The sequence below is a fragment of the Lepidochelys kempii genome, chromosome 9, assembly GCF_965140285.1.
Source record: "Lepidochelys kempii isolate rLepKem1 chromosome 9, rLepKem1.hap1, whole genome shotgun sequence".
Lineage (NCBI taxonomy): Eukaryota > Metazoa > Chordata > Testudines > Cheloniidae > Lepidochelys > Lepidochelys kempii.
The window spans coordinates 62539996-62564342 of record NC_136388.1 but is presented as its reverse complement, the minus strand read 5'-3'; the positions used below and the strand labels follow the sequence as shown (position 1 = coordinate 62564342).

General features: G+C 51.1%; 1 protein-coding gene across 3 annotated transcripts in view; it reads left to right on the top strand.

The window, feature by feature from the left end:
* The first annotated feature begins 3268 nt into the window (after positions 1-3268).
* The window catches only part of KLF8 (KLF transcription factor 8), a 93034-nt gene continuing 71955 nt past the window's right edge, over positions 3269-24347 (top strand). The window contains exons 1-2 of one of the 3 annotated variants that reach the window (XM_073360691.2): positions 3269-3368; positions 3841-3972. In XM_073360691.2, coding sequence (XP_073216792.1) covers positions 3946-3972 — 27 coding nt within the window. In that variant the 5' untranslated portion in view covers positions 3269-3368; positions 3841-3945. Of the gene's footprint in view, positions 3369-3429; positions 3973-22664; positions 22785-24347 lie in introns of those variants that run through there. The other 2 variants (XM_073360690.2, XM_078854228.1) reach the window with 2 other exon arrangements.

The following is a 24347-nucleotide window of genomic DNA, read 5'->3' as shown; positions in this document are numbered from 1 at the left end:
GGTGAAAGGTTCTGTGTCCTATGGCCAATGACTGACTCCATAGTACAGGGCCACTGAATGCAAATCTTTATATGAAAGGCTTGATAGAGGAATGACTGCGTCAAGTTCTCTGGCCCTTGTTATGCAGGAGGTCGGACTAGATGATCAGCATGATTTCTTCCCATCTGAAATTCTATGAATCTATGAAATTACAAGGAAAATTACAACAGTTTGCGGGGTTAAAAACATGTCCTCCTGCAGTGTCATGAACCCAGACAACACAGCCTGTTAGAGCTTGGGCACAATAAAGTGAGATGAGTTCCCGGCGTGACCTGGGGAGAATCGCTTGCCTGCTCCTCTGAGCCTGAGTTTCCCCACTGACCACACCAAGAGAAAGGGGGAGCTGAGTTCCCACAGGTCTGTAAGGTTCTGAGTTCACCAGAGGGTGAAACTGGAAGTGAAACTGACCGTACAGCCCCCATCTGGCTTCCGCATCTGCATCCCAGCCGAGCAGCTACAAAGAGTAAACTCATGGCAGGAGTGAGGAGAGCGAGCTAGAGGAGTTTAAAGGGTGTTAGGCTTAATTACTAGCAGTGACTGGTCCTGACATAGCCTGCTCCTACTTCCGAGTGCTTTGCACACAGCACCATGATTGACAGCAGTGCGGAGCACAGACAGATCTATATGCTGTTCAGCCTGACAGTGCCCCTTTAAGCCCTCACCACTCTTGCAAACTTCCTTAGAAAAGCAACTGAACAAGCACATCTCCAAAGGTCCAGGGTGTTTGCTCGCCAGGCTGGTTCCTCGAGCTCTCCCTGCTTCTCTTAGTGTGAGTTTCAGATGCTGGAAACACCCTTTGTAATGAAATGTGACTTGAGAGACGTATCCATGGCAACAATGAGCCCCCCCTCTCACCCCACCCAGGGGCTCAAGGTCCCCAGCTGCCTCCCCTCCCAGCCATGAGAAAGAACTGTTCCCACGGGTGAGGCCAGCTTCCCCTCCCAGCCCCAGGAGCCAGAAACTGCACTGTCAGCAGCCACATCTGTTGCACCAGTGGGACAGGGTGAGAACACCTCCCCCGCCTCCTCCACTCAGGAGCCAGATGCCGGGAGGACAGGGGAAGCAACCCAGCTGAGCCCCCACCTGTTTACCCAGGATCCAGACACCAATGAGACAGAGAGAGAACACTCCACCCTTCCACCCAGTATCCAGGCACCAGTGGGTCAGGGGAGGGGGGCAGGAAGCTGGGGCTTGGACCAGTCGGACATTCCTGGGCCCTGCAGTTTCATCCCTGGACACCTCCCCAAAAGGACAGAGGTGGTCACAGAGCAGAAGGGGCAGATAGGTCCCCTCTCCTGCCACTTCCTGTGGGCAGCCTCCTCCTCAGAGCCATTGACAGCTGTCTGTCCATGCAGGCAAGCCAGCTGGCTGGGGAAGGAGAGCATCCTTCAGAGCCCTGGGAACCTGTGACATCAGGGGCGATGGAGGGTGGAGGGGCTAGATCCAGAGGGGGGTGTGGAGAGGTCACTGGATGACTTGCAGGGGTGGCCATGTGGAGGAAGGACTATCCCACCCAAGATGGAAATAAGTGCCCCCCACTTACCCTTTGTCGAAAGGTAATGCCATGCCCCAAGAGGACCTGTCTCATCTGATCTGGGTGGACATTCCCTGTATGTTCTACCTCAAAGGCATGAAGCCATGCCAGCAGGGCTGGGGTAAGCCCTCCTCTTGGCTAGATGGGAGACTTCTGAGGGAAACTCCCCTAGTCTATTACCCCTTACCAGGCAGTTCCCTAAACCACTGCCCCTGAGGCGGAGACCGTGTGCGCTAGTCTCCTGGCCAGAGCCCTAGACTGGGATCCAGGAACCCTGGGTTCTAGTCCTGACCCTGCCATCATCTCACTATTTGACCTCAGGACTAAGTCATTCCAGCCCAGATCCTAGAAGTTAGGAGCCTCAAGGATGTTGGCCTTCCCCTTTCTGTGGTTCAGCTCCCATCTGTGAAAGGAGACTAATCCACCTCCAGGGGGGTTGGGAGGATAAAATCCATTGACTATGCATGGCTCAGATACTATGAGGATGATGCCAATGTCTGGCTAATGGTGTCAGGGGGGTGGTGCTGCTTCCACCTTTTTGAGATGTAGAATTGAGGTGTCCTCAGTAGCTATTAATGATCCCTGGGCAATTAGCACCCAGATCCTCCATTGTGTGCTAGATGGATTCCAGTTTAGGCAGTTACATGCCACTTGAGTCCAGTGCCACCTGCTGTTTCAGGGGCTCGGTTGTCTCCTGCCCGAGAGCACAGTTTTGCACTGAGCTTGCTTTCAAAGAGCCACCACAGTTGCACCCCAGAGGCAGGTGAAAGAGACACCCCTTCTGGAACACCTGTAAAGTGCCCTCTGTTGAAAGGGGCTACCATGGAAATCAAAGAGCTGCAGGAGAAGCCTTAGTCTTCATGCCTCTTTAACTAGAAACCCAGCTTTTAGCCCACAGGGCATTAATTCCCTCTGTCCTTCATATGGGAGATAGATCGAGGTGCTTGGAGCAACTGTCCTTATTATTCCTCTGCGGATCTGATGGCAGGTGAATTGTCTGCCAGGGATGTCTAAGTTGAACTGGCTGCTCCAGCAGAAAGACTCATAAAAAACCATATATGCCTAGCTTGGTCAAGAACAGTAGCATCTATAAGGGCACAAGTGCACTCAGGGGAGGCAAAGCAATGTTTACATGGGGGCGGGAGGGGACGGACATAAAAAACCCATCTGATCTAGGCAATTTATTTAGCTAGCCTGAGGGCAGGAGGTTGCATGGGCCATGCCGCACCAACCCACTGGGCTGGGGGGAGCCCTGGGGAACCGCTGCCATCCAGCCTCTCTGCAGAGAGCAGCTCCCAGGCTAGCAAGGTGTGAGCGAGCAGCCGGGCTGTTCGAGCGCAGGAGAAGCAGATGGAGCTAAAGGGCTGGAAAACAACGGCCCCTCCCTGGAGTTTGCAGACACCACCCCTGAGCTGGGCACCGACCAGCTTCCTGCTCCTCCCACACCCAGCCCGGGCTTTGCTCCATTGCACATGCCCCCTCCCCCCTCGAAAAGTGAGCTCTAACGACCCAGATCTCGGGGGGTTGGGGGAGACGCCCCTCCTTGGACACCCTGTTCCCCAAAGGGCGTGGGAGCAGAGTTCATTGTCCTGATCTAGGCTCAGCGGTGGAAAGTCTCTGGACTCAGAAATGGGTGTGGGGGCAGGAGGAGGGTGTAGCCTTGGGGACACACCCACCCCCCCCCAAATTCAGTGGGAGCGGCGTTCTCCAGCCCGATGAAACTGAAAGGGGCCGAGCAAGGAGAACTAGCTGCTAGGGTGTCGCCGAGCCGCTCAGTCCGTCTTATGCACAGGAGGTAGGTGGAGTCAGGCAGGGAGTAGCAGCTCCATCCATGCAGCTCCCCCACCCCAAGGAATCACCCCCTACAGAGGCGATCAGGGGAAGGGGGGGGCTCCTTCTACCCTCCTCGGAAGGGTCCTGCAGCCTATGCGGACAGCGCTGGGCACTGGCCGTGGGGGCGGCCAAATGAGCCCAGGAGGGAGCCCAAGTTGTGCATTGCAGCTTTAAAGGGGCTGGTGATTGACAGGGCATGTAGCAGTGGATGGGGTGGAGCCGCTGGGTGGGGTCAGGGACAGGCAGCTGGTGAAAACGAAAAGAGAGAGAGGGGGGAAAACACAACATTACCCCCCACCCCCGCCCCTGCCATCAGCAAACCCAAGGCGAGGAAGAGGAGAGGGGGAAGAGGAGGAAGGCTGGGTGGGAGCAGAGCCTTTCTAAGAAGCCCAGAGCCTCCTCCACCCACCGACTCCACCCTCCCCTCCCTCCAGCACAGCTAAGCACCCAGAGCTCGCCCCGTGCCTGCCCGAGCCCAGGGGGAGGCAGAGGGAGGACCCCCCCCCCCCCGTGAGCGAGCCCAGGGGGAGCAGGAGGAGATGCACTCCGAGGAGCAGAAAGAGAAAGTAAGTCCCTTTCATTTTGTCTGTGGTCCCCCCCCCCTGCCCCCATGTGGTCACAGGGTGGAGGGGGAGGATCCACCTTAAGAAACAGCCTCTTTCTTGCAGATCAGCGGGAGTGGGGCCTGCTTGCAAGCCTCAGTGTCCCCTGGGGGGCGGGGGAGGGCTGTGCACACCCAGCCAGGGCACGGGAGCCTCTGCTGCCCCGCGCTGCGGATCGGGGCGCTGTGAAGGGGGTCAGGTTTGGGGATTTTTTTTTTTAATGCAGTGGACAAGGCAAGGGCTCCATCTTGCCTGGCCTCTTAAAGGGGCAGTGCACCGCTTGGGAGGGAAGGAGGGAGAAGTAGGTTGCGCTGGTTGGAAAGTCATTCCAGAAGCAGGGCAGAAGGAGTGGAAGCTCCCTTGGTGCCGAGTGAGATCTTTCCTTGCAGTCAGTGACATTGCTGGGCCTGCCCTGCACGGTAGAGTCTCCCTCTGCCCCCAGGGTGATCTGGGGTTCAGTGTGTGTGTGTGTGGGGGGGTGCCCCTGCCACGTTCCCTGCCCTCCCATCGTTTGAGCTGCAGATTTAGGAGACAGATTAACCGTGCGTCGCGTGGTTTAACAGCTTCCTGAGCGTGTAGCAGTGACTGCTAGACACCTATGTGTCTGACAATTGTTTGCTTTTGGAGTGCAATGCAGTAAAGCGTGTGCGTGTGTCTCTTATTGATCTGGGCAAGTGGCCTGGCGCGAGTCAATCTGGCTAGGATGTCTGGGCACAGAATTTCAGGGGCACAGGGTAGTTGCCACTTGCCCTCTTGGTGTAGATGGCTATTGCATGAGTTAGCTTTCAGGCTGGGTCCTTGCAGAGTGTGGCAGAGATGCTGGCAAAGCCAGGTGCCCTGGCTTTGGAGCTGGAGCCAAGCTCAGGTGAGGGAGAGTGGTGCATATGGAACAGGTGCATCTCAATGGTATATCTTTCAGAGAGCTGGCTGTCTGCATCATCTGAATTGAGGCCTGGGGATAGCCGTTTAAAGGACCTCAGCTGAAAAATGAAGGAAAAAAATGACATGCATGTATGAATAAATGTGGACTCTAGGCATGTCTCTCTTGGCTAAACACTGGTGGGAAAACTACTGAGACATATTAGTAGAGAACATATTATGTTTTCATGCTGCCAATCAGTGCCTGGTCCATGTTCTGAATAGCTTAGGTCCAGATTTTCAAAAGTGACCAGTGGTTTTTGGGTCACCAACTTGAGACTCTTGGAAAATGCTGAGCCACCTGCCCTCTGAAAATCAGTCCCCTTCCAGCTGGGCACCCAAAATCACTTGTCACTTTTGGAAGCCTTGATTTACAGTCTTTGTTCCACACCCTGAAATTCAGAAAACTGGAGACTCATACAGCCATGTGTGTGCCAGTACTTGCAATGTTGTATAGTTCTACAGCTGGGGTCCATGTGAATTCAGACCTTCTTAACTAGAAGTGTGGTCCAGTGGCTGGACTGAGAGCTGGGAGCAAGTCACATATCCTCTCTGTACCACAGTTGCTCTATCCATAAAATAGGGATAATTGTTACCTTCTTGCCAGGGGGCTGATTGGGCAACTTAATTTAATTAGTGTGTTGTTGTGTAAGCACATTATAGACAGTGCTGAAACTTTAGTTTTAGGGTTAACTTCTTGGAATTCTTCCATCACCTGGGTGGGGAGAGGGAGTTTGTACACAGAAGATTTGAATGGGATCAGAGGTGGGAAGCCTTCTACCTCAGAAGAAGAGCATGGTGCCTGTTCTCGACCCTTGCATCTGAAGATGATCATTGGTGTTCCATCCTAGTTCTGACAGTGTGTTGAAAGAGAAGTCTAAACTCCTGATGCAGCCTTTACGATCTCACGAACTTCTGCTCCTGGACAGTAGAGTTATTTTCTCAGCCCGTGATTTTAGAAGTGTAAGGATCTCCTGTAGTGATTCCCTGATGAATCTCGCATTGCAGAGTTCCTAAAGCACCATTTCAGCAGAGAAGCTGGAGGCATTTACAGAGCAATCTGTATCACAAAGCATTGTAGAAAGGAGAGCAAATATCATTATCTCCATTTCACAGAGGAGTAGAGCCCTGCGCTGGGATTCAGGAGATCTCGGGTCCATTCCCAGCTCTGCCACTGACTCTCTGTGTGACCTTGGGCAAGTCAGTCTCCATGTGCCTCAGGTCCCTGTGGATGGTAACACTGCAGGGGGTGCTGAGGATCACCTTTTGGTACTGTTTTTGTCTGGGTGCTTCACCACAGCTGTATAAGTAAGTGCAGGCAGAGAGATTGTGATTTTGCTTTAGGTTGCACAGAGTCTCAGACTTCTGCTGTCCTTTTGGTCCACAGTGCTTCAGCTCCCAGTTAGGGACAGGTGGAACTAGTGTAAACAGGAACCAAAGAAAAATATATACAGAGTAGTCTTAATCACCGAAGAGCATAAAACTGGAATCCGGAGTGCTGACCTGCTTGCTAGTATATCGGATACTTGATGGCGTCTTTTTGTGATCACTATGGATGTGTGTTCTGTTTGTACCAGTCGCCCAAGCCCAGTCACACCTGTCATCCCACCCTTTGTAATTCACATATACATCTCTGAAGACAATCCACTGTAGCATCCTGGGATCTGAATGAGGGACTTGCTACTAGGGTTTAGATGGATGTTACCAGAGGCCCAGTTTCAGTGACCCAGATTCCCTGGTTTGACTGGAACAGGTACATTTCTGTGCCTAGTTGGCTCTTGGTGTATAGCTCTGTATTTGTTTGGTTAATTAAAAGGTGACTTGTAAATGATTATGACAAAAATAAAATATTGCGCTCATGCCTTTTTGTTGTTGTGGTTTTTTTTTTGTTTGGGTTTTTTTTGCAGCTTTTTTGATGGAAGAAGGTCAGCAAGCTGTATGCCTTTTAAATCCTGTTCATTTTATTTTTACCTGTACGGATATCAGGAAAATTAAGGCTGGCTTCCCTGGGTTTGCTGGAGGACTTGTTGGGAGATCTCAGAGAGGAGTTTTATTCTACCTTCGTTGAACAGACTGGGGATGTTTAATCTTCACAAATACTTTTTCTCTAGAATGTTAATTGGGCATAGAAGTTTAACGGGAGTCAACAAAAGCCAAGGTTGTAAAACCTCTGCTGATCCCCTCCCCTCAGTTACTTGCCTTTCACACTCATGTGAGGTTGTCACTGCCCTGGTTCTCTCCAATCCTTGACGAATCTGCTCTAGACAGCGATAGGTGCTGTGCTGGTAGCAAGGAGGTGGCTGGTCTATACTAGTGTTCCCACAGTTGCTACTGTCAGTGGAGCTGTGCTAGGATGGTTACAGATGAACTGCTCTCCAGTCATGTTATCTGCCTGGACATTTCCCAGTGGCACAGTCTCCTGTAACCTCCGTTGGTTTAACCCTCCTCCTTTCCTTGGTCATGCCAATCTGGTCAGGTGTCTTATCCATTCTTTTTCTACTCTAATCCTTCCATGTTTTACACTGTCTGTTTCCCCCAATATGACTGTCAAGCATCCTTCCAGCTGCTATGCTGGAGTGGACATGTGTCTCCCAGTCTGGTTGGTGGGTACTGGCCTCCTGCATTCTGAATCCCACTCTCTAAAGATACATTTATTAGTTTTCACTGTCAGCTGCAGAGACTCAGAGTCTAGCTCTCTGACTTCTAAGCGTTATGAAGCGTGGTTGCAAGAGGATGTGGCTTGCTTAATGAAATACCCTCCATAGGAATTTGATTCTAATTCCCGGAATGCCATTGGCAAACAGGGTGGAACTGAGGCTTTTAATTTAGTGTTTTGTGGAGCTAGGTTAGCTTTAAAATGAGTGCCCGGTTTTATTTACCTTGACAATGTTCCTATCTGTGAAAGGGCTCATTTGGGAGATAGTATGGTCTAGTGGTTGGGGTAGTGGACTAGAACTTGACCTGGGTTCTATTACCAAATCTGCCACTGACCTGCGGTGTGGCCTTGGGCAAGTCACCTTCCCTCTCTGTGCTTTTGGGGCAAAACTGTCTCTCACTGTGTCTGTACAGTGGATTGGGGGGCAGTTGGGTGCTGCTCAGATACAAGTAATGGGGCCTCATTTAGCAGGGCTGCCCAGTCATTTCCCCCAGTGACAGAAACCCAAGGAAAGCCTCTCAGTTAATAGAAATAGAGCCAATTCCAGCTCCCTGGGTTTTTCAGAGGTTTTCTTCAAAGATAGATTGGGTGCCCTTTTTTAATCTCTCTCTCTCTCTGAAGAAGTCCTAAAAGGTACTGTGACAGAGAGCGAAATGTCCTTGAAAAACCGTACTGAATTAAATTAAAGTATCTGTGAAGTCCAGTATATTAAATACAGAGTTGATGTATGAATGTGGGCTGGAATTGTATGTAACCTCTTGAGGGGGCAGATGGGATGTGAGCCCTGGGAAGCGTTACGAACATCAAAGGACTATACTGAGCTATGGGCCAGACAAGAATGGACTTTTGGACAGTGTCAAGTGGTTTGCCTGGGAATCTCTAGTGGGAGGAGAAGCGAATGTGAATTTTCACATCTTTTGAAGCTAATTCCTGAGGAGGGGTCCACTGCCTGTTGATTACCTGGCCCTGGAATCTGAAGATCGAAGGCCAAAGCTGTATGAAGGAAAGATTCATGGGAGTGCTAGTTCTGAGCTAAAACCATTCTGAACTTGTAACCGCAGGGCAAACTCCTTGGTGGGGTTTGAAGGACCCATGTTAGAGTTAACATGAATGTAGATTCTTTTACTGTTTTTAATATATTATCTCTGTAATGCTTTCACCTTAAGAATAAACGTGCTCAGTTAGAAAGAGCTGTATAGTAACACATAACCGAGGGCAATTACACTGTTCATAGCCTCTGCAGAGAAAGCAAAGTGCGGACGCTGGCCTGATTAGGCAGTTTGGCTTGCTGGGAATAACACAGTGTAGGCAGGGAACTGTGCAACCTGGAAAAACTCCAGTCCGGAGGGGAGAGACATACTTCTCTGCCTAAGAGAGGTGATGCCTGGGGGGCCAGGAACCTAGAGTGGGTGCCCTCAAGGGATCATGAAGGGGGGGCACAGATGTAGTTGCTCTGAATTGTGACAGGTATGTATATTCTAATATTTAAAAATGTTTGGAATATTGAGGCTGTCAAATCTAGGTTCTCCTAGCTTTTCTGGAGGACTCATGGCGGGGGAGGGGAATAGTTGGCTTGGCGATGACTAGTTTGAGTTCAGAGGAGCTGAATCTTTTCTTCCACACGTGTGTTAGGCATTGGAGTTAAACAGGTAGTAAAAAGAAACCAACAACCAAAAATCCTGAGATTTCAACATTGCTCAGTCTCTTCCTCTCTGTTGCTCAACTTTCACGTTGTGGACTCTTGTGATGGGACTGTTTTTGTGTTTCTCCATCACAGAGGCTTCCTGGGATAGACAAGACCTGAATGTCTAATATCTACCCTTCTCCGTTCTAAAGACGCAAAACAAGGGCATAAGCCCAATTTTCCCAGGTCTCATCAGTAGCATTGCAAACTCTGGAGACTACACGTTCCAACAAGCAGTGCTCCCTCTCAATCTGTGCTGCCAGGGGCTGGGGACATGCTTTATCTGGCACATGCTTGCAGCAGATAAATCCTGTGCCCAAGCCCCATACCCATGGATTCGTTCCTGGCTCGTGTAAATGCACGTGGAAGTTGTCATTGGCGTGAATGGATTTAAATTAAGGCGATCATCCCAAATGGGACCACTCTCAAGGCTGAACTACTTGTTTAAGAATTAGATGGCTAGACGCAGTCTTGCCTAGCCTCATGTAGGCAGGAGAGGGAAGCTGGGATGAGAACCTTTGCTGAGCTTCTGGCTACTCCTCCCAAGGCAGGTACCTCCTAGCCATCTGGATCTGTGGCTGCATGAACTGGAGCTGATATTTGCTACAACATCTGGACTATAATTCTTCCTCTGAGGTATGCCTTCTGGGACACGCCCAGCCTCTGTAGGCTTTAGGAACTGAGATCCTGAGCTTGCATTTTTTTTTAACTCCTTCTCTGCATGGCTCCTTTGCAATCTGTGGATGTCAAGCTATACCTGCTACGTACCATGGCACCAGAAACGTTGCCACGTCTTCCTAAAGAATGTCACGCTCGTTATGTCCAAGAATTGCTTTGTACCTCGCTGTAGTGCAGCCGCTGCTTGGGACTAGAATGGGGTGGGCAAACTATTTGGGCCGAGGGCCACATCTGGGTGGGGAAATTGTATGCAGGGGGTTGGGGTGCGGGAGGGAGTGTGGGGTGTGGGAGAGGGTGTGGTGTGCAGGAATGGGCTCAGGGCAGGGGATTGGGGCAGAGGAGGGGTGCAGGGTATATGAGGGGACTCAAGGAAGGGGTGCAGACTGCAGGAGGGAGTTCAGGGCAGGAGGTTGGGGTGCAGGACAGGTGTGGCAGGGGGCTTAGGGCAGGGAGTTGAGGGGTGGGATGCAGGAGGGGTTCGGGCTCCGGCCTGGCGCCTCTTACCTAAAGCGGCTCCAGGGTGGCAGCGGCACGCACCGGGGCCAGGGCAGGCTCCCTGTATGCCTGCACTGGCCCCATGCCGTGCCGCTCCGGGAAGCGCCCAGAACCACGACCCTGCGTGGCCCCGGGGAGGCGGCACAAGGCTCCCATTGGCCGCGGTTCCCCGTTCCCGGCCAATGGGAGCTGCGGGGGGGCGGTGCCTGGAGGCAAGGGCAATGCACAGAGCCCTCTGCCCTCCCCTTCCCCCCGGGAGCTGCAGGGACGTGGTGCTGGCCGCTTCTGAGAGCGGCACGGGGCCTGCGGCACCATGGGGGGCAATCCTGCGGGCCAGATCCAAAGCCCTGACGGGCTGGATCCAGCCCGCGGGCCGTAGTTTGCCACCCCTGGTCTAGAACCTGTGGCTCCTGGGAGTCTCTACATGCCATGCCTTAAGCTTGGGTCATTTAAAGCTTGCCTGTGCTATGGATTTTTGCACCAATGTAACTGCTGCAGGTCAAACCCTTAGTGAAAACACTGCATTGGTGATATATAGGTCTTGCTCTGGTGTGGCTTATGCAGGTTTAAAACAGGTGCAAAACTCCCCGGTGCAGGCCAAATCCAAACTGCCTCCTCCTGGAGGAGGTAATCTGGCATGGGTCCCAGGCCATGGCCAAAGTGAACAAACAGGAAGCTTGTGTCTGACCCATGTGATGCTATGTTCTACCTGACAGTCCTTGACCAAAGACGGCTGGTCTTCGCCAGTGCAGCCTCCATGGGAGACCTAGGGATTTCCAGCTGTTTCTTTTAAGCTTGTTGGCCCTTTCCTCCCATCGGGCTCCCCTAGGGTGACCAGATGTCCCGATTTTTGGGTCTTTTCTTATATAGGCTCCTATTACCCCCCCCCCCCCCCCACCCCCTGTCCTGATTCTTCACATTTGCTGTTTGGTCCCCCTAGGCTCCCCACATGAGCCTCGATTCTCTTTGCAGCATTGCCCTTCACCGGCTGGAGCAGCCCACCTCGGACACTGCTCTCCGGCTCCCCACAGTGTGTCCTTGTCGGTGTGGGCTGGAGTTCACAACCTCGGGATCCCTTGCTGGCATGCAGGGTGACATAGAACATGCCGTCCTGGGAAATCCGATCTCTGCTCTAAGCCTGCTGCCCTGCTTGCTCCGGGTCTTTTTTTTCTTTTTTAAAGGGAGCTGAATGGAATTAGCCTCAGCCCCTCAACAAAAGGGCTCTTGTTGAGACGTACCAGTGTGCGTCCGTAGGGCCCAGTGCGTGCTGACTGGGGCTGGAGCGAAGGGAGCACCTTGGCTTTGCCAGAGATCACCAAAGGAGAATGGGGCTCTGCGACTGGGTTTTCTCTCTGTGCTGCCCTGTCTCGTTCTCGGGGATTCCCTGCTCCTTCCAGCCATTCCTAGCTGGCGCATGCTCCCATTTTATTTTAAATTGAGGCAAATATATTTGAACTCCCCAGTCCCTGTGCATCAGTCTTGTCTGCAGGACCAGGGTCCTGGCCATTAGTTCGGTGCAACCCAGCAGTGGTTGCATGTGCTTTTTTGCTATGTCACCCCGAAATGGTGCCTCCTTTTTAAAAATCTGTTTTGGAGACAGACTGATATATAAATACATAGCTCTGGTGTGATCTTGGGTAAATCACTTAATCTCGTCGTGCCTCTGGTCCCCGTCTTCTGCTTGTGGTTGTATCCCTTTCTCCCGTTCTGTCTTGTCGTCTTTTAGATTCTGTTCTGTATAGGCTTTTGTGCTGCGTTCATCACTGTAGTGTCTGAGTATTGGGATTGTCAGCTCTTTGAGGCAGGGACTGCCTGTTGCTAGGTTTGTACAGCACCTAGCACAATGAGGCACTGATATTGGTTGGGTTTACTAGACTAATATTATTATTTTTGGTTTTCTGTAGTGCCTAGGAGCCCCAGTCATGGATATGGAACAAAAGACAGTCCCTTTCCCCCGAAGAACTCAGTCTAAGTTTTACCAACACTGTAATGCAGAATGCTCAGGTTAGAGAGGTGTAACCATTTGAAGGCAAATCAGATGAGGAGCTGGCAGGTCCTGCTGGAGATATTCTGTCTCCTTAGATATGAGAAGAAGTTCTTGGGGTCCTGGAGAGCAGAGTGGCTTCAATACTGCTGAATTGCCCTCTCATTCATTCTTAGCAGCATGGGGGGTTTTCCTCTGCGGGGGAGGGGAGGACAGGCCCCAAATGGAAAGGGAAACTTAGACGTGTTGTGAACATTTTGATTTGTTGGCAAATCCCCTGAACGAAATGAAAACTTTCCCATTTCTTTGTCCGTGTTCTGTGGCAAATCCTGACCCAGCTCTAGTCGAGGCTCTGTCTCTGAGCTGTGGCTGTAGGACATCGCTCTGCAGGACAGTTGGTCTCTGCCCACCATTCCCACTCTCCAATAGACTGGCACTCCAGAAAGAAATTAGGTTGAGCTTAAGCTTCAGCACAGGTGCTGCTTGGTTTCTTAGGGATGTCTTCATTACCATAAAAGCGGCAAAGAGTCCTGTGTCACCTTGTAGACTAACAGACGTACTGGAGCATAAGCTTTCGTGGGTGAATACCCACTTCTTCAGATGCGTCCGTGTAGGACTCTTAGTTTGGATCTGTAAAAGCGGCAAACACGGCTACCCCTCTGATACTTCATTATCCTACTTAACCTGGATTTTAGGTCAAACCCTCTCCCTCCACTACAGTCCACGTAGAAAACCTTTGACGTGGGTGTGGCGATGCTTTAAGCCCCGGTTTGCTGATCTAGCTGGGGGATAGAACCTGGGTCCAGTTTAACTTGGGCCGGACCCTGCCCTCTTTGCAGTAAGGAGACAGGCAAAAATCACTTGGGTGCTGGTACAGTCCTCCCCGGAGGATGGACAAAGTCTCCAACAATTGCCTGGGAAAGAATCCTGGAGTGTCTCAGCACAGAGCACCATGGTCCATGCCCCAAGACTCACGTGGGTGAGTGCAGGAACAGGGAGGCCATGGGACGTGGGTGGGCCTTTGCTCTGGAGGGGCTCGCACCATTGCTGGGCTAACTTGGCTGTGGATCAGCTGGGTTACATGTGCGGTAAAGACTTGCCCTTAGGCCTTGTCTAGGCTAGGATTGGAAAGGTGTTAGCCAGCATGTGTAGACAAGGCGATGTAAAGGTAAACACCTATAACGCCTCCCAAACCGTAGTCTTGGCAAGGCCTCGCTGAGCAGAAGGACGGTCGCCATGGACAAGCTGTCACATTTCAAAGACGACTGGGTAACCTCTGCTTTGTCTGTACCTGAGGCGTAGGCGGATGTTCCCTAGCAGAATGGTCCCTTCCCCGGCAGTAGCTGGAAACAAGGGAATGCTCGTGGGAGGGCGCTTTGCAGAGCGGTGAGCATTAACCCCAGGTTTGGCCTGGTGTATTTTTCCTCCTGCCATCAAATGAAACCCACAGGACTTGGTAACTGTCCAGCACTGGATGGCGTGACTGTGCCTGTGCCCTGTGTACTGAGGCACTGGGCAAAGGCCACCTAGCTCCAGAACGGGGGAAGGTGGGGTGGATTGGTTGGAGTCCAAATGTTCCTGCCACATCGCTTCACACCCAGACTGAACCCAATTCAAACCTGAGGGGGATAAATAAACTCCATGAACTTCTCTGTTCATGAACTTTGCCTGCCTTCATTTTGGGATCGCAAAGCACATTCCAAAACATGACTATTCCCATGTTACAGATGAGGAAACTGAGGCACAATGAGGGGAAGAAACTTGTCCCAGGCTGCAGAGCGAGTACTTGGCAGAACCAGGCCTGCTAACTTCCAAACCCAGTAGGCGAGAGGGTCCCATAGTGTTAGTTTCTGCTGCTTGGTGTTTGGCTGGGCTTGGAAATGCTTCTGCTCCCAAGACAGCAGCTCTTGGAGCCTGGTCAGAAGCAGGAAGCAGTATAAAAGATTCACTTTCCAAAGCAAACTTTCCTCTGAACCAAGAGCTGGTGTGGCCCAGTGGCTAGGGGATATGGCGGAGATTCAGAAGACATGGGTTCTTACCCCAGCTCTGCCTGCTGGGTGACTTTAGGCAAGTAACGTCACCTCTCTGTGCCTCAGTTTCTCCTCCCGTGCCCTGTCTGTATGGACTGAAGCTCTATGGGGTGGGGACGTCTCATACACTGCAAGCAGATGCAGTGTTCTGCACAATGGGGCCCTGATCTTAGCTGGGAGTTTCTAGGTGCGTCTGCAACAAGAGTAAATAACAATGATTAATGTCCCAACCCTGTGACGCCTTTCTGAAAGGAGGCCAAACTCTGTCCCCGGTACCAAGTGTACATGATTCCTATGCTGCACACCCCTGACTGTCTCTGGGCCTGTCAGCAACGGACTACTCCAGGGTCTTTGCCAGCCTCTTTCGGAGCCGTTTATAGGCGTATGCAGCCTGTGTGACATTGAGACCTTGCAGCAGGCCCCCGTGGGGCTCGCAGATGTCCTTGGCGAAGGGGAGCCCCAGCAGGGAGGCTGCGCTCTGGCTCTTGCCACCGTGCCTGCCCCTTTGAAACAAAGCACTTCGTGCTGCAGGAGCTTTGGCATGGGGTGAAGAGGTGCTTCCTGCTGGGCAGCAGGGGGCAGTAGAGGTCCCAGTGCCACTCTTGGGCAGGCCTGGGTGTACCAGTCCAGCTGGTTTCGTTGCCTCGGTGGAATATTGGGGCCAGGCTCTCAGAGGATCTGACTCTTTGAACAGAGGGGTGTGTGTGTGTGTGTGTGTGTGACCGTGACCTAGATCCCAGCCTTGCAGTTCGGGTCATCTCCAAAATCCACCCATGTTGGTGTGAGATCTCAGCCCAACATAGTGGCCTCAGCTGGGTTTCTGGAGTCGTTTGATCCAGGAGCGAAAGACCCAGGGGATTAGAAAAGGGACAGAGGGGTCATTCAAGTCTAGGCCGTGCCAGCCCGAGCCCACCAAGTTGCCGTGGCTGGGGGCGTGAGGAAGGATATGGTGGCCTCCCCTCAGTCTGCTGCGGAGAGGTGTCTGCTTCGTGGTTAACCCCTTTCTGGCTGTCTTGGCAATGGGGCCAAGGAGCTGGGTCTTGCATGGGGATGTGTACTCTGCCAGCCGTGCTGTATGATGATGTAGGGTCTCCTAGGCTCTTCACTGAGGACCTCTCACTAGGGCTCCGCTCACTTCAACCTGGCCTCTTCCCAACTCTTGTGCTTCAGGGCACATGCTGCCGGCTCAGGGAGGGATTTGACACCTGGTGGGCTGGAGGCTGCCCCTTCCTCTGGTCAGAGTCAGTGGGGCTGGGGGAGGGAGGGCAGCTGCTCTGATCCGATTGGGCCAAGTGGGCTTAGTCTCCTGCTTCTTATAGGTATAAACTGGGGGCTTCCCCTCTGTTGCTTCCCACTCAACCCCAGGCCCTGCACCGGGGGTGAGCGCCCCTCTCTGCTTCTGCAGCCACACTAGGTTAGGCTTTGGGGTCTGTCAGGCAGACGCCATGTGAGCTGCTGCTTATCCTGCCAGCCCTGGGTCTGTGTCCACTGTACCATCCTCCCCACCCCCTCTCCAGCTGTCAGCAGTGAGCCCGGGCTGCTTTCTCCCCTCCAGCTCCTCCCCAGCTGTCTTTTTGGGACCCCAAAAAAGGGCAGATTTTCTGTGGCTCTGGAGCCAAAAGAAACCGTCCCCAGGAGAGCACCTGCCTGGGCCCCATGCTCCCGCCCTCCCCTCTCAGCCTGGGATTAGCAGGGCTGGGCTGCTGCGGGGTGTGGTAACCTGCTAACCACACCCAGCTGCGTCTCTGTGCCGCAGCCCAGTGCAGGCCCCCAGCCAGCATTGCACAACGGTCCCAGGTTCAGGAGGTGTAGCAGCCGATGGGTCAGAGGATTAGGCTAAACAAACATAAAATCCGCCCCCCCACCCCCACCCCCACCCCAGCAACAGCTGCTTGTTGCACAGCCCTGCAGCATGTTTGCCTTCCCCTCGCCTGCCTGCAGGCCGGGCTCTGTGCACAACAACCGCTCAGCTTCCGCAAAAGGCTGCCTGGCTTCCTCCCCTCCCCCTCCTCCCTGCCCCGCCTGAATTCTGGGAACAGGGGAGCAACTCATGGCCTTGTTCTCTTCCCCCTCCATCCCCGGTCTCAGACAGAAGTCATGCAGGGCTGTGGGGCGGCTGTGCTTTGCTTCTGTGTGTGGCCTTGCATCAAGGTACCTAGTGCTGTTTCCTAGCTAAAATTGTCCCTTCCTGGTACCACCATTGCTGGGCCAATGCCCGCCCCCAGTCACTGACCCGGAGCGTTCTTAGTGTGTGGTTTCCTTCTGCAAGGTCACCTGGAAGTGGTGAGACTCTGTTTACTGGCGCTGTACAAATCCTGATCAGATCTGCTCCGATCACATGTAACTCCTGCTGGCCTCTCTGTGCCTCATACTTTACCAAAGTGCTTGCCAGCTGGGTTCTGCTGAAAGCTTGCTGTGTGAGTCACTTCCCTTCCCTGCACCTCAGTTTACCTACCAGTAAAATGGAGATGGTAATGCTGGCCTGGAATTGTACAGTGCTGGACTAGAGATACCATAGAGTGCATGACTACCTGAGAATAAAACCGACTGGTCTGGTCCCAAGTAGAGCACTAGTAGAAAATCAACAGTGGAAGAAGGAAGCGTTGTGTGAGGGTTTAACGACTGCACTGGCAAATGCAAGTTCTAATTTCAGATTCCCTGAGTGACCCGGGACAAGTCACTTAGTATCTGTGCCTCAGTCTACCCATCTGTAAAATGGGGATAATACTTCCTTTGGCTTGTCTGTTTAGATTGTAAACTCTCTGGGGTGGGGACTCTCTCATACAATGGGGCCCTGATCTGAACTGGGGACTTCTGTGATGCAATGAATGATTTAATTTGTAACCTAGGCCTTTTTACCAGGGTAATCTAGGCAGTGTCTAGACTAGGATTTGCAGATGTGACATTAACATGTGTTTAAATTAGTCTAGTCAGATTTTAGGGAAAGAAAGGTTCAGTATGTTGCTAATTTGTTTTCTGTAGGCAGTTCTTCAGAGCCCTGTATTAGCCATGTCACGTGTAGTATACTCACACAATCGATTCCAGTAAAATCGTCCATACCTCAATAGCCCATAATCTTAACTCCCTCCAGGAGCGCATTCCCTGGGATCACCTCCCTGCCCTGCCTTTGTTCCTTTTGTACTGCATGTGGTCTTACTAGGCCCCATTCCTTTTCACAGGCCTCCATCTCCCCTTATCTCTGCCCCAGATCAGCCCTCATCCCTATATGAATCCGGCCTCTTAAGCACTCCCTTGTCTGTAATGCCCTCTCTGCTCAGTTGATCATGCTTTTAATTGCTGCTCCTAGGGTGTAACCTCTCCTGAGTGCATAGCCCTCCAGTTGCAGCAGCTATCCCTCACCTTTGGCCTGTGTGGACCGTACACTCTGAGCACGTGAATATTGGGTCCTATCCCGGGAGCTGAATGACTGAGGTCTCCTCCCTCTGTGGAGCCTGTAACCTTCCCGTCTGCTTTGCCACCCTGCGCCATGAGCCAGTATTCTGTGACCTCTTTGTCTCCTTGGAACCTGCCTGTCCCCTCCCTCCTTTCAGTGCTGCTGCAGCTTCCCTTGGAAAGGAATCCTGGCACCAAACCACAAGTGCTGAGCCCATGGTAGTCCCTGCTGATCCCCCTCCTCCTTCACTTCCCTTAGTCACCCCCATCATGTCCACTCCTCCTTACTCCAATGCCCCCCTGCTCTTTTCTGCTCTGGCCATATTGTATGTGTCTGTCCCCATCACTGGCCCAAACCATCTGTGTGCCGTCTCCCCATCCCCACCTGCTGCTCCTTCCAGCTGGCCCCCTCAGCCACCTGCTCTGCCATCCCTGAGCCCCTCCTGCTGCTCGCTATCCCCAGTACAGCCTGCGCTTTGGCCTTCATAGCTCTGCCTGTGAGGAAACCTGGTTCTCGTGTCCCTCTTCCCCAGGGTCCTCCCTTGCTGCTCTGCACCGGGCACCATCTCTAATGCCTCTGTTGGGCAGCAACCTCCTCCTCAAACCACATCCCAAACCTTTCCTGCCTCCTCTCTGCTCCTGTCTGTCCCCCTCCCCTTCCAGCGACCAGGGGGTGTTAACTGGGAGCCTGAACCCCAGGCTCTGCTCTTCAGTGAAAATGACCAGAGGATAGCTAATGGGATGCCAATTTTTTAAAAAAAAGGCTCCAGAGAGATTCCCAGCAATTACAGGCTGGTAAGCCTAACTTCAGTACCAGGCAATTTGGTTGAAACTACAGTAAAGAACTTCATCAGATACATAGATGAACACTATTTCTTGGGGAAGAGTCAACGTGGCTTTTGTAAAGGGGAAATCATGCCTCACCAATCTACTAGAATTCTTTGAGGGAGTCAACAAGCATGTGGACAAGGGTGATCCAGTGGATAGAATGTACTTAGACTTTCAAAAAGCCATTGACAAGGTCCCTCACCAAAGGCTCTTAAGCAAAATAAGATGTCATGGGATAAGAGGGAAGGTCCTCTCGTGGATCAGTAACTGGTTTAAAGATAGGAAATAAAAGGGTAGGAATAAATGGTCAGTATTCAGAATGGAGAGAGGTAAATAGTGGTGTCCCTCAGGGGTCTGGACAAGTGCTGTTCAACATAGTCATAAATGATCTGGAAAAGGGGTAAACAGTGAAGTGGCAAAATTTGCAGATGATAACAAAACTATTCAAGATAGTTACATCCAAAGCAGACTGTGAAGAGCTACAAAGGGATCTCACAAAACTGGGTGACTGGGCATCAAAGATGGCAGACAAAATTCAATGTTGTTAAATGCAAAGTAGTGCACATTGGAAAACATAATCCCAACTATACATACAAAATGATGGTCTCAATTAGCTGTTACCACTCAAGAAAGAGATCTTGGAGTCATTGAATGGATGTTTTCAGAGAACTATCCACAATGTGCAGCAGCAGTCAAAAAAGCGAACAGAATGTTGGGAATCCTTAAGAAAGGGATAGATAATAAAATAGGAAATATCCTATTGCTTCTATATAAGTCCATGGTATGCCCACATCTTGAATACTGCGTGCGGATGTGGTCGCCCCGTCTCTAAAAAGGTATATTGGAATTGGAAAAGAGCAACCATATGAGGAGAGATGAATGAGGCTGGGACTTTTTCACCTTGGAAAAGAGACGACTAAGGGGGAATATGATAGAGGTCTATAAAATCATGACAGGTGTGGAGACAGTAAATAAGGAAGTATTATTTACTTCTCATAACACAAGAATTAGGGGTCACCACATGAAATTAATAGGCAGCAGGTTTAAAACGAGCAAAAGGAAGTATTTTTACACACAACACACTATCAACTTGTGGAACTCCTTGCCAGAGGATGTTGTGCAGGCCAAGACTGTAACAGGGTTCAAAAAAGAACTAGATAAATTCACGGGGGATAGGTCCATCAACGGCTATTAGCCAGGATGGGCAGGGATGGTGTCCCTAGCCTCTGTTTGCCAAGGGCTGGGAGTGGGCACAGAGAATGGATCACTGGATGATTACCTGTTCTGTTCATTCCCTCTAGGGCACCTGGCATTGGCCACTGTCGGAAGACAGGATACTGGGATTGATGGACCTTTGGTCTGTCCTTTATGGCCGTTCTTATGATGTGATCAGACACATCAGCTGCAGCAGGTCCCGCCTTGTACTAGCCATGATGGTGCCAACCCTGCTGGGCACTCCCTTTATTTCACCTCTAGTTCCTTTCAGTCTGTCACTTCCCCACCCACAGACACTGCTGAGCCTGGGATTTGATCTTCTCCTCCAGGATCCAGGGCTCAGACCTCTTATTCAGTGGCTGGCCTGACTCCGGATTGGGAAGGAGCCATCCCTGATAGCAAACTACTGCCAGATGAGCTGGGCAGCTTCCCCACTGGCCTCTCCCATTGCCAGAAGAGCAGGGACACTCGTTCCTCCATCGCCAGTGGGGCAAGTATTCTCCAGCTTCACCTCCGATTCCTGGTGGGACTTGGGTGTTCCTTGCCTCCCAGGTCTCCCACTACGTTGATGCTGAAGGGGATTCAGTTCTCCAGACCCAGCATGCACTGGGCTGAGCCATTCCACGCTGTGGCCAGGTCCATTGTCCTCGCTGCTGAGGTCATGTGGAGCAGTTGTCCTAAGGCCGTAGAGATCCCAGCTCCTCTAAGTCTGCCTCCCTCTGGGTCTGGAGGTGGTTTTCGACGCTGCTCCCTGGTGTTCAGGTTTCACATCCTGCACAGGGTGAGGAAGTCCCCGCAAATGCATCCTGCCTTGAGTGTGTGAGGTGGGGGTGGGAGCATGGGGTGAGAGACAGCATCCTGCGGTTTGCAGGTGTGTACGGCTGTGTAACACACATGTGCTCATGGGGGAGGGCGGTCTCGCTTTCTGTTTTGGATAATCAGCTGTTCTGGTGTATATCGTGCCTCTCCTCGACACCCCTGCCTCCCAGGCACCTGCTGCTGGGGTGGCTCTTCCACCATGCCCACATTTGGGTCAAGGAAACCAGGGCAAATCTACCCTGCTGTGAAAAGGCCTTTGGGTCGCTAATGCCCTTGCCGTGGTGAGGACCTTGGTTTAAAAGCTCTCACCTCCCCAGTCTCACCCACCCAACCTCATGCAAATAGCCTGGATCTTGGGGGATGTCTATCTGGGGAGGAGCAAGGATGGAGTCTCCCCATTCAAATCTGAACCTGTGGGTCCCAGGAGCTGAGATATTTGGAACCCGATGCACTTGGGGATTATGTATCTTCGGGCCTTGCTCAGCACTGGGGGGGAAAAAACAGCATCTGTTGGGTGCATCCAGTCAGGCTGTAGGTCTGCAGAGAAGTAACCAAACATCCTTGGTGCTTTGTCACAGCCCGTGTCTAGACAAAGGTGATCTTTCAAGCTAACTAATAGGAAGGGAGATTAAAGAGACACTGGAATTTGAACTTCCCTGTTATAGAAAAGACAGTGAGTATAGTGGTTAGAGCAGGCATCAGGCGAACTGGGTTCTAATCTAAACCTCTCTTGCTGATGGTTCAATGCATGTGACCTTGGGCAAGTCATTTCCCTTCTCTGTGCCTCAGTTTTCCCCATCTATGAAAGGTCATCCCTGTGTTACAAAGTGCTTTGAGATCCTCAGGTGAAAAGCTCTGTGTGAATTCACAAGACTGTTACAATATAAGTTTTATATTTTATAGCATGTCTTGTGCAAATTCTGTCTCAATCACTGGGTGATATATCCGTCTCATAAATCTCCAGCCCACCGGGTGGCCCATCAGAAATCCTTATGACCTATGTCTGAACCTGTCAGACACCAGTTGCAAGCTCATGGTCTGTTCATAGAGGCTTTGGTTTTCTATGTTTTCTCATTGATGACTTGTTGCCATGAGTGAGAGGAGTGGTCCTGTGGGTTTCTGACTGGGCTGGCAGTGAGTTTATTTCACAACTCACCTGGGCCCACCTTTCCTTAGCACAGTCATCAATGGTAGCAGATCCTGTGGATGGAGTATGAGGAGAGATGAATGAGGCTTGGACTTTTTCACCTTGGAAAAGAGACGACTAAGGGGGGATATGATAGAGGTCTATAAAATCATGACAGGTGTGGAGATAGTAAATAAGGAAGTATTATTTTACTTCTCATAACACAAGAATTAGGGGTCACCACATGAAATTAATAGGCAGCAGGTTTAAAACGAGCAAAAGGAAGTATTTTTACACACAACACACTATCAACTTGTGGAACTCCTTGCCAGAGGATGTTGTGCAGGCCAAGACTGTAACAGGGTTCAAAAAAGAACTAGATAAATTCACGGGGGATAGGTCCATCAACGGCTATTAGCCAGGATGGGCAGGGATGGTGTCTCATCTTTCTCACCACCAGTACATGTGAGTGAGGAATAATGACTCTCCTGGGGTCCAAAGAGGTGGAATTAAAGGCATGAAAACACCACACAGCCTGGTTACTGGAATGTAGGAAGAGACATGGAACAGCTGCGAGCCTTGACTCATTACTGATCGCTTTGCCCCCTTCATGGGACAAGCCCTTAGATCACATGGCCATATAGTAGAGAACAGAGGTGCTGAGACATTTGGAGGCCTTCAGATTCAAGTCCAAGGGCATCTGGTTTTATTCCAGTGGAGTCTGCCCCAATTTTTGCCGTGAATTGCATCCCTCCTTTACAGTGCTGTTGGTGCCTCTGCATCGCTGGCCGTAGCCACCTAACTAGGAAACTTTTTTTCTGCAGTTGTGGGAAGAGCTGTAAATATGAAGAGTGGATCCTGGGTATGACTGTGAAGCAAACAACCTCCTTCTGAGCCTAAACTCTCTTCCTCCCCCCTCCTCCAACCCTGAGCCCTCTCTGCCAGCACAGGTGATTTTACAGTAGTTCCTCTTGGTTTTTTGGTACCTGTGTGTGTGTTGGGGGGAGGGGAGACGTGGGGCTGGTCCAGTGAAGAAATCCTGTTATGGAGAAATCGCATTGGATCCCAGCTGGAGCTTTGTGTGGAGAAAGGATGAGTCACAGCTTGGGGACAGCTCTTAGATGGGCTAATGCTTTAGTGCAAACAGGATACGTTTCCTCTAGGGAAATTCCAACTTGGGTCTGGGGTGGGGACTGTGCATAAATCGGAGAGGAGGGTCACGAGACCTGTTCCTAGGTCTTGTCATGGGCTCAGTGTGACCTTGGGCAAGTCATTTAAGTTCTGTGCCTCAGTTTCCCCATTTACAAAGAGGTGATACCCACGCCACAGGGGGGTTGTGAGGATTTGTGGGTGCCTGTTATCACACTGTCTGGAATGGCTCACGACCGTGAGAGTCTGCTGGGAGGTAGGCAATCAGAAATGGGGCAGTCACCCCAAACTGATGGTATGTTCTATAATTAGATTTCACCAAGCCAATAACAAATGGGAACTCCTGGATCACTATATCAGTCATACTATGGAGTCACAAACAGTCCCCTCAGACTCTCCAATCTGTTGTGCCACCCAGACAAACTGAATTTTGTGATAATGGTCATTTAAACCAAAAATCGCATCACATCAGGTTGCTCCCAGTCCCAAGAGACTAGTCACTTACCCCAGATCAGTTGGTACTCTGGATCTTACACCAAAGACAGTGCTGACAGCCAGTTTTATAGTAAACTAACTAAAGATTTATTAGCTAAGAAAAGGAGGTGAGATATTGAGAGATTAAAGCAGGTCAAATATATGTACAGGTAAGTCACACTTTGTAATTCCAAATGGTGGCAGTGATGTAATAAACTTTCAGTTTCCCAAACATCTCCCAGATTGTCTCTGGAGATCTCCACTTTGCATCTGGTACCCTTCCCTGTAAGAGTCCAAGCAGCTCAGAGATAAAGGGTCTTTCTCTGAATCCATATTTAGAGTTTCTTCACCCACAAAGCAAGCTGACAGTATCTCTACGCACCCGGGCTTTTCCTTTGATGACGGTGAGTGAGGAATGCATTTAGTCTTTTCACCTGCAACCATCATACATAATGGCCCCTTGCTTGGAAATTAGCATTTTCTATTAAAGTTCTTAAGTCCTTTCTTAGCATTTCCCAAGATTTCTTTGATGGGTTATTTAGTTACAGGGGTATAGCAAACATTTACATTATGTATTACATTATAACAGAAACAGATGAGTGAAAACAATGTAAGTAACATTCCACTAGCTTTCATGAAGTTTAAACATCTGAATACACTTTGACATTTCGACTCATTTGGATCTATACTAATACACAAGTGAACTGACCTGAATACTCTCCAGCGTGATCTGGTCTGCCAGCATCACACCTGTATCCGCTGTAATGGGAGGGGCTATAGCAGGGCGCAGAGTCATTACTAGACCTTGCTCCTGTTGCTGGCATGGAAGTCCCTGAGATGACTCTGTAGGTATGTCTACGCTACCAAAAAACAAAAAAAACCCCCACAAA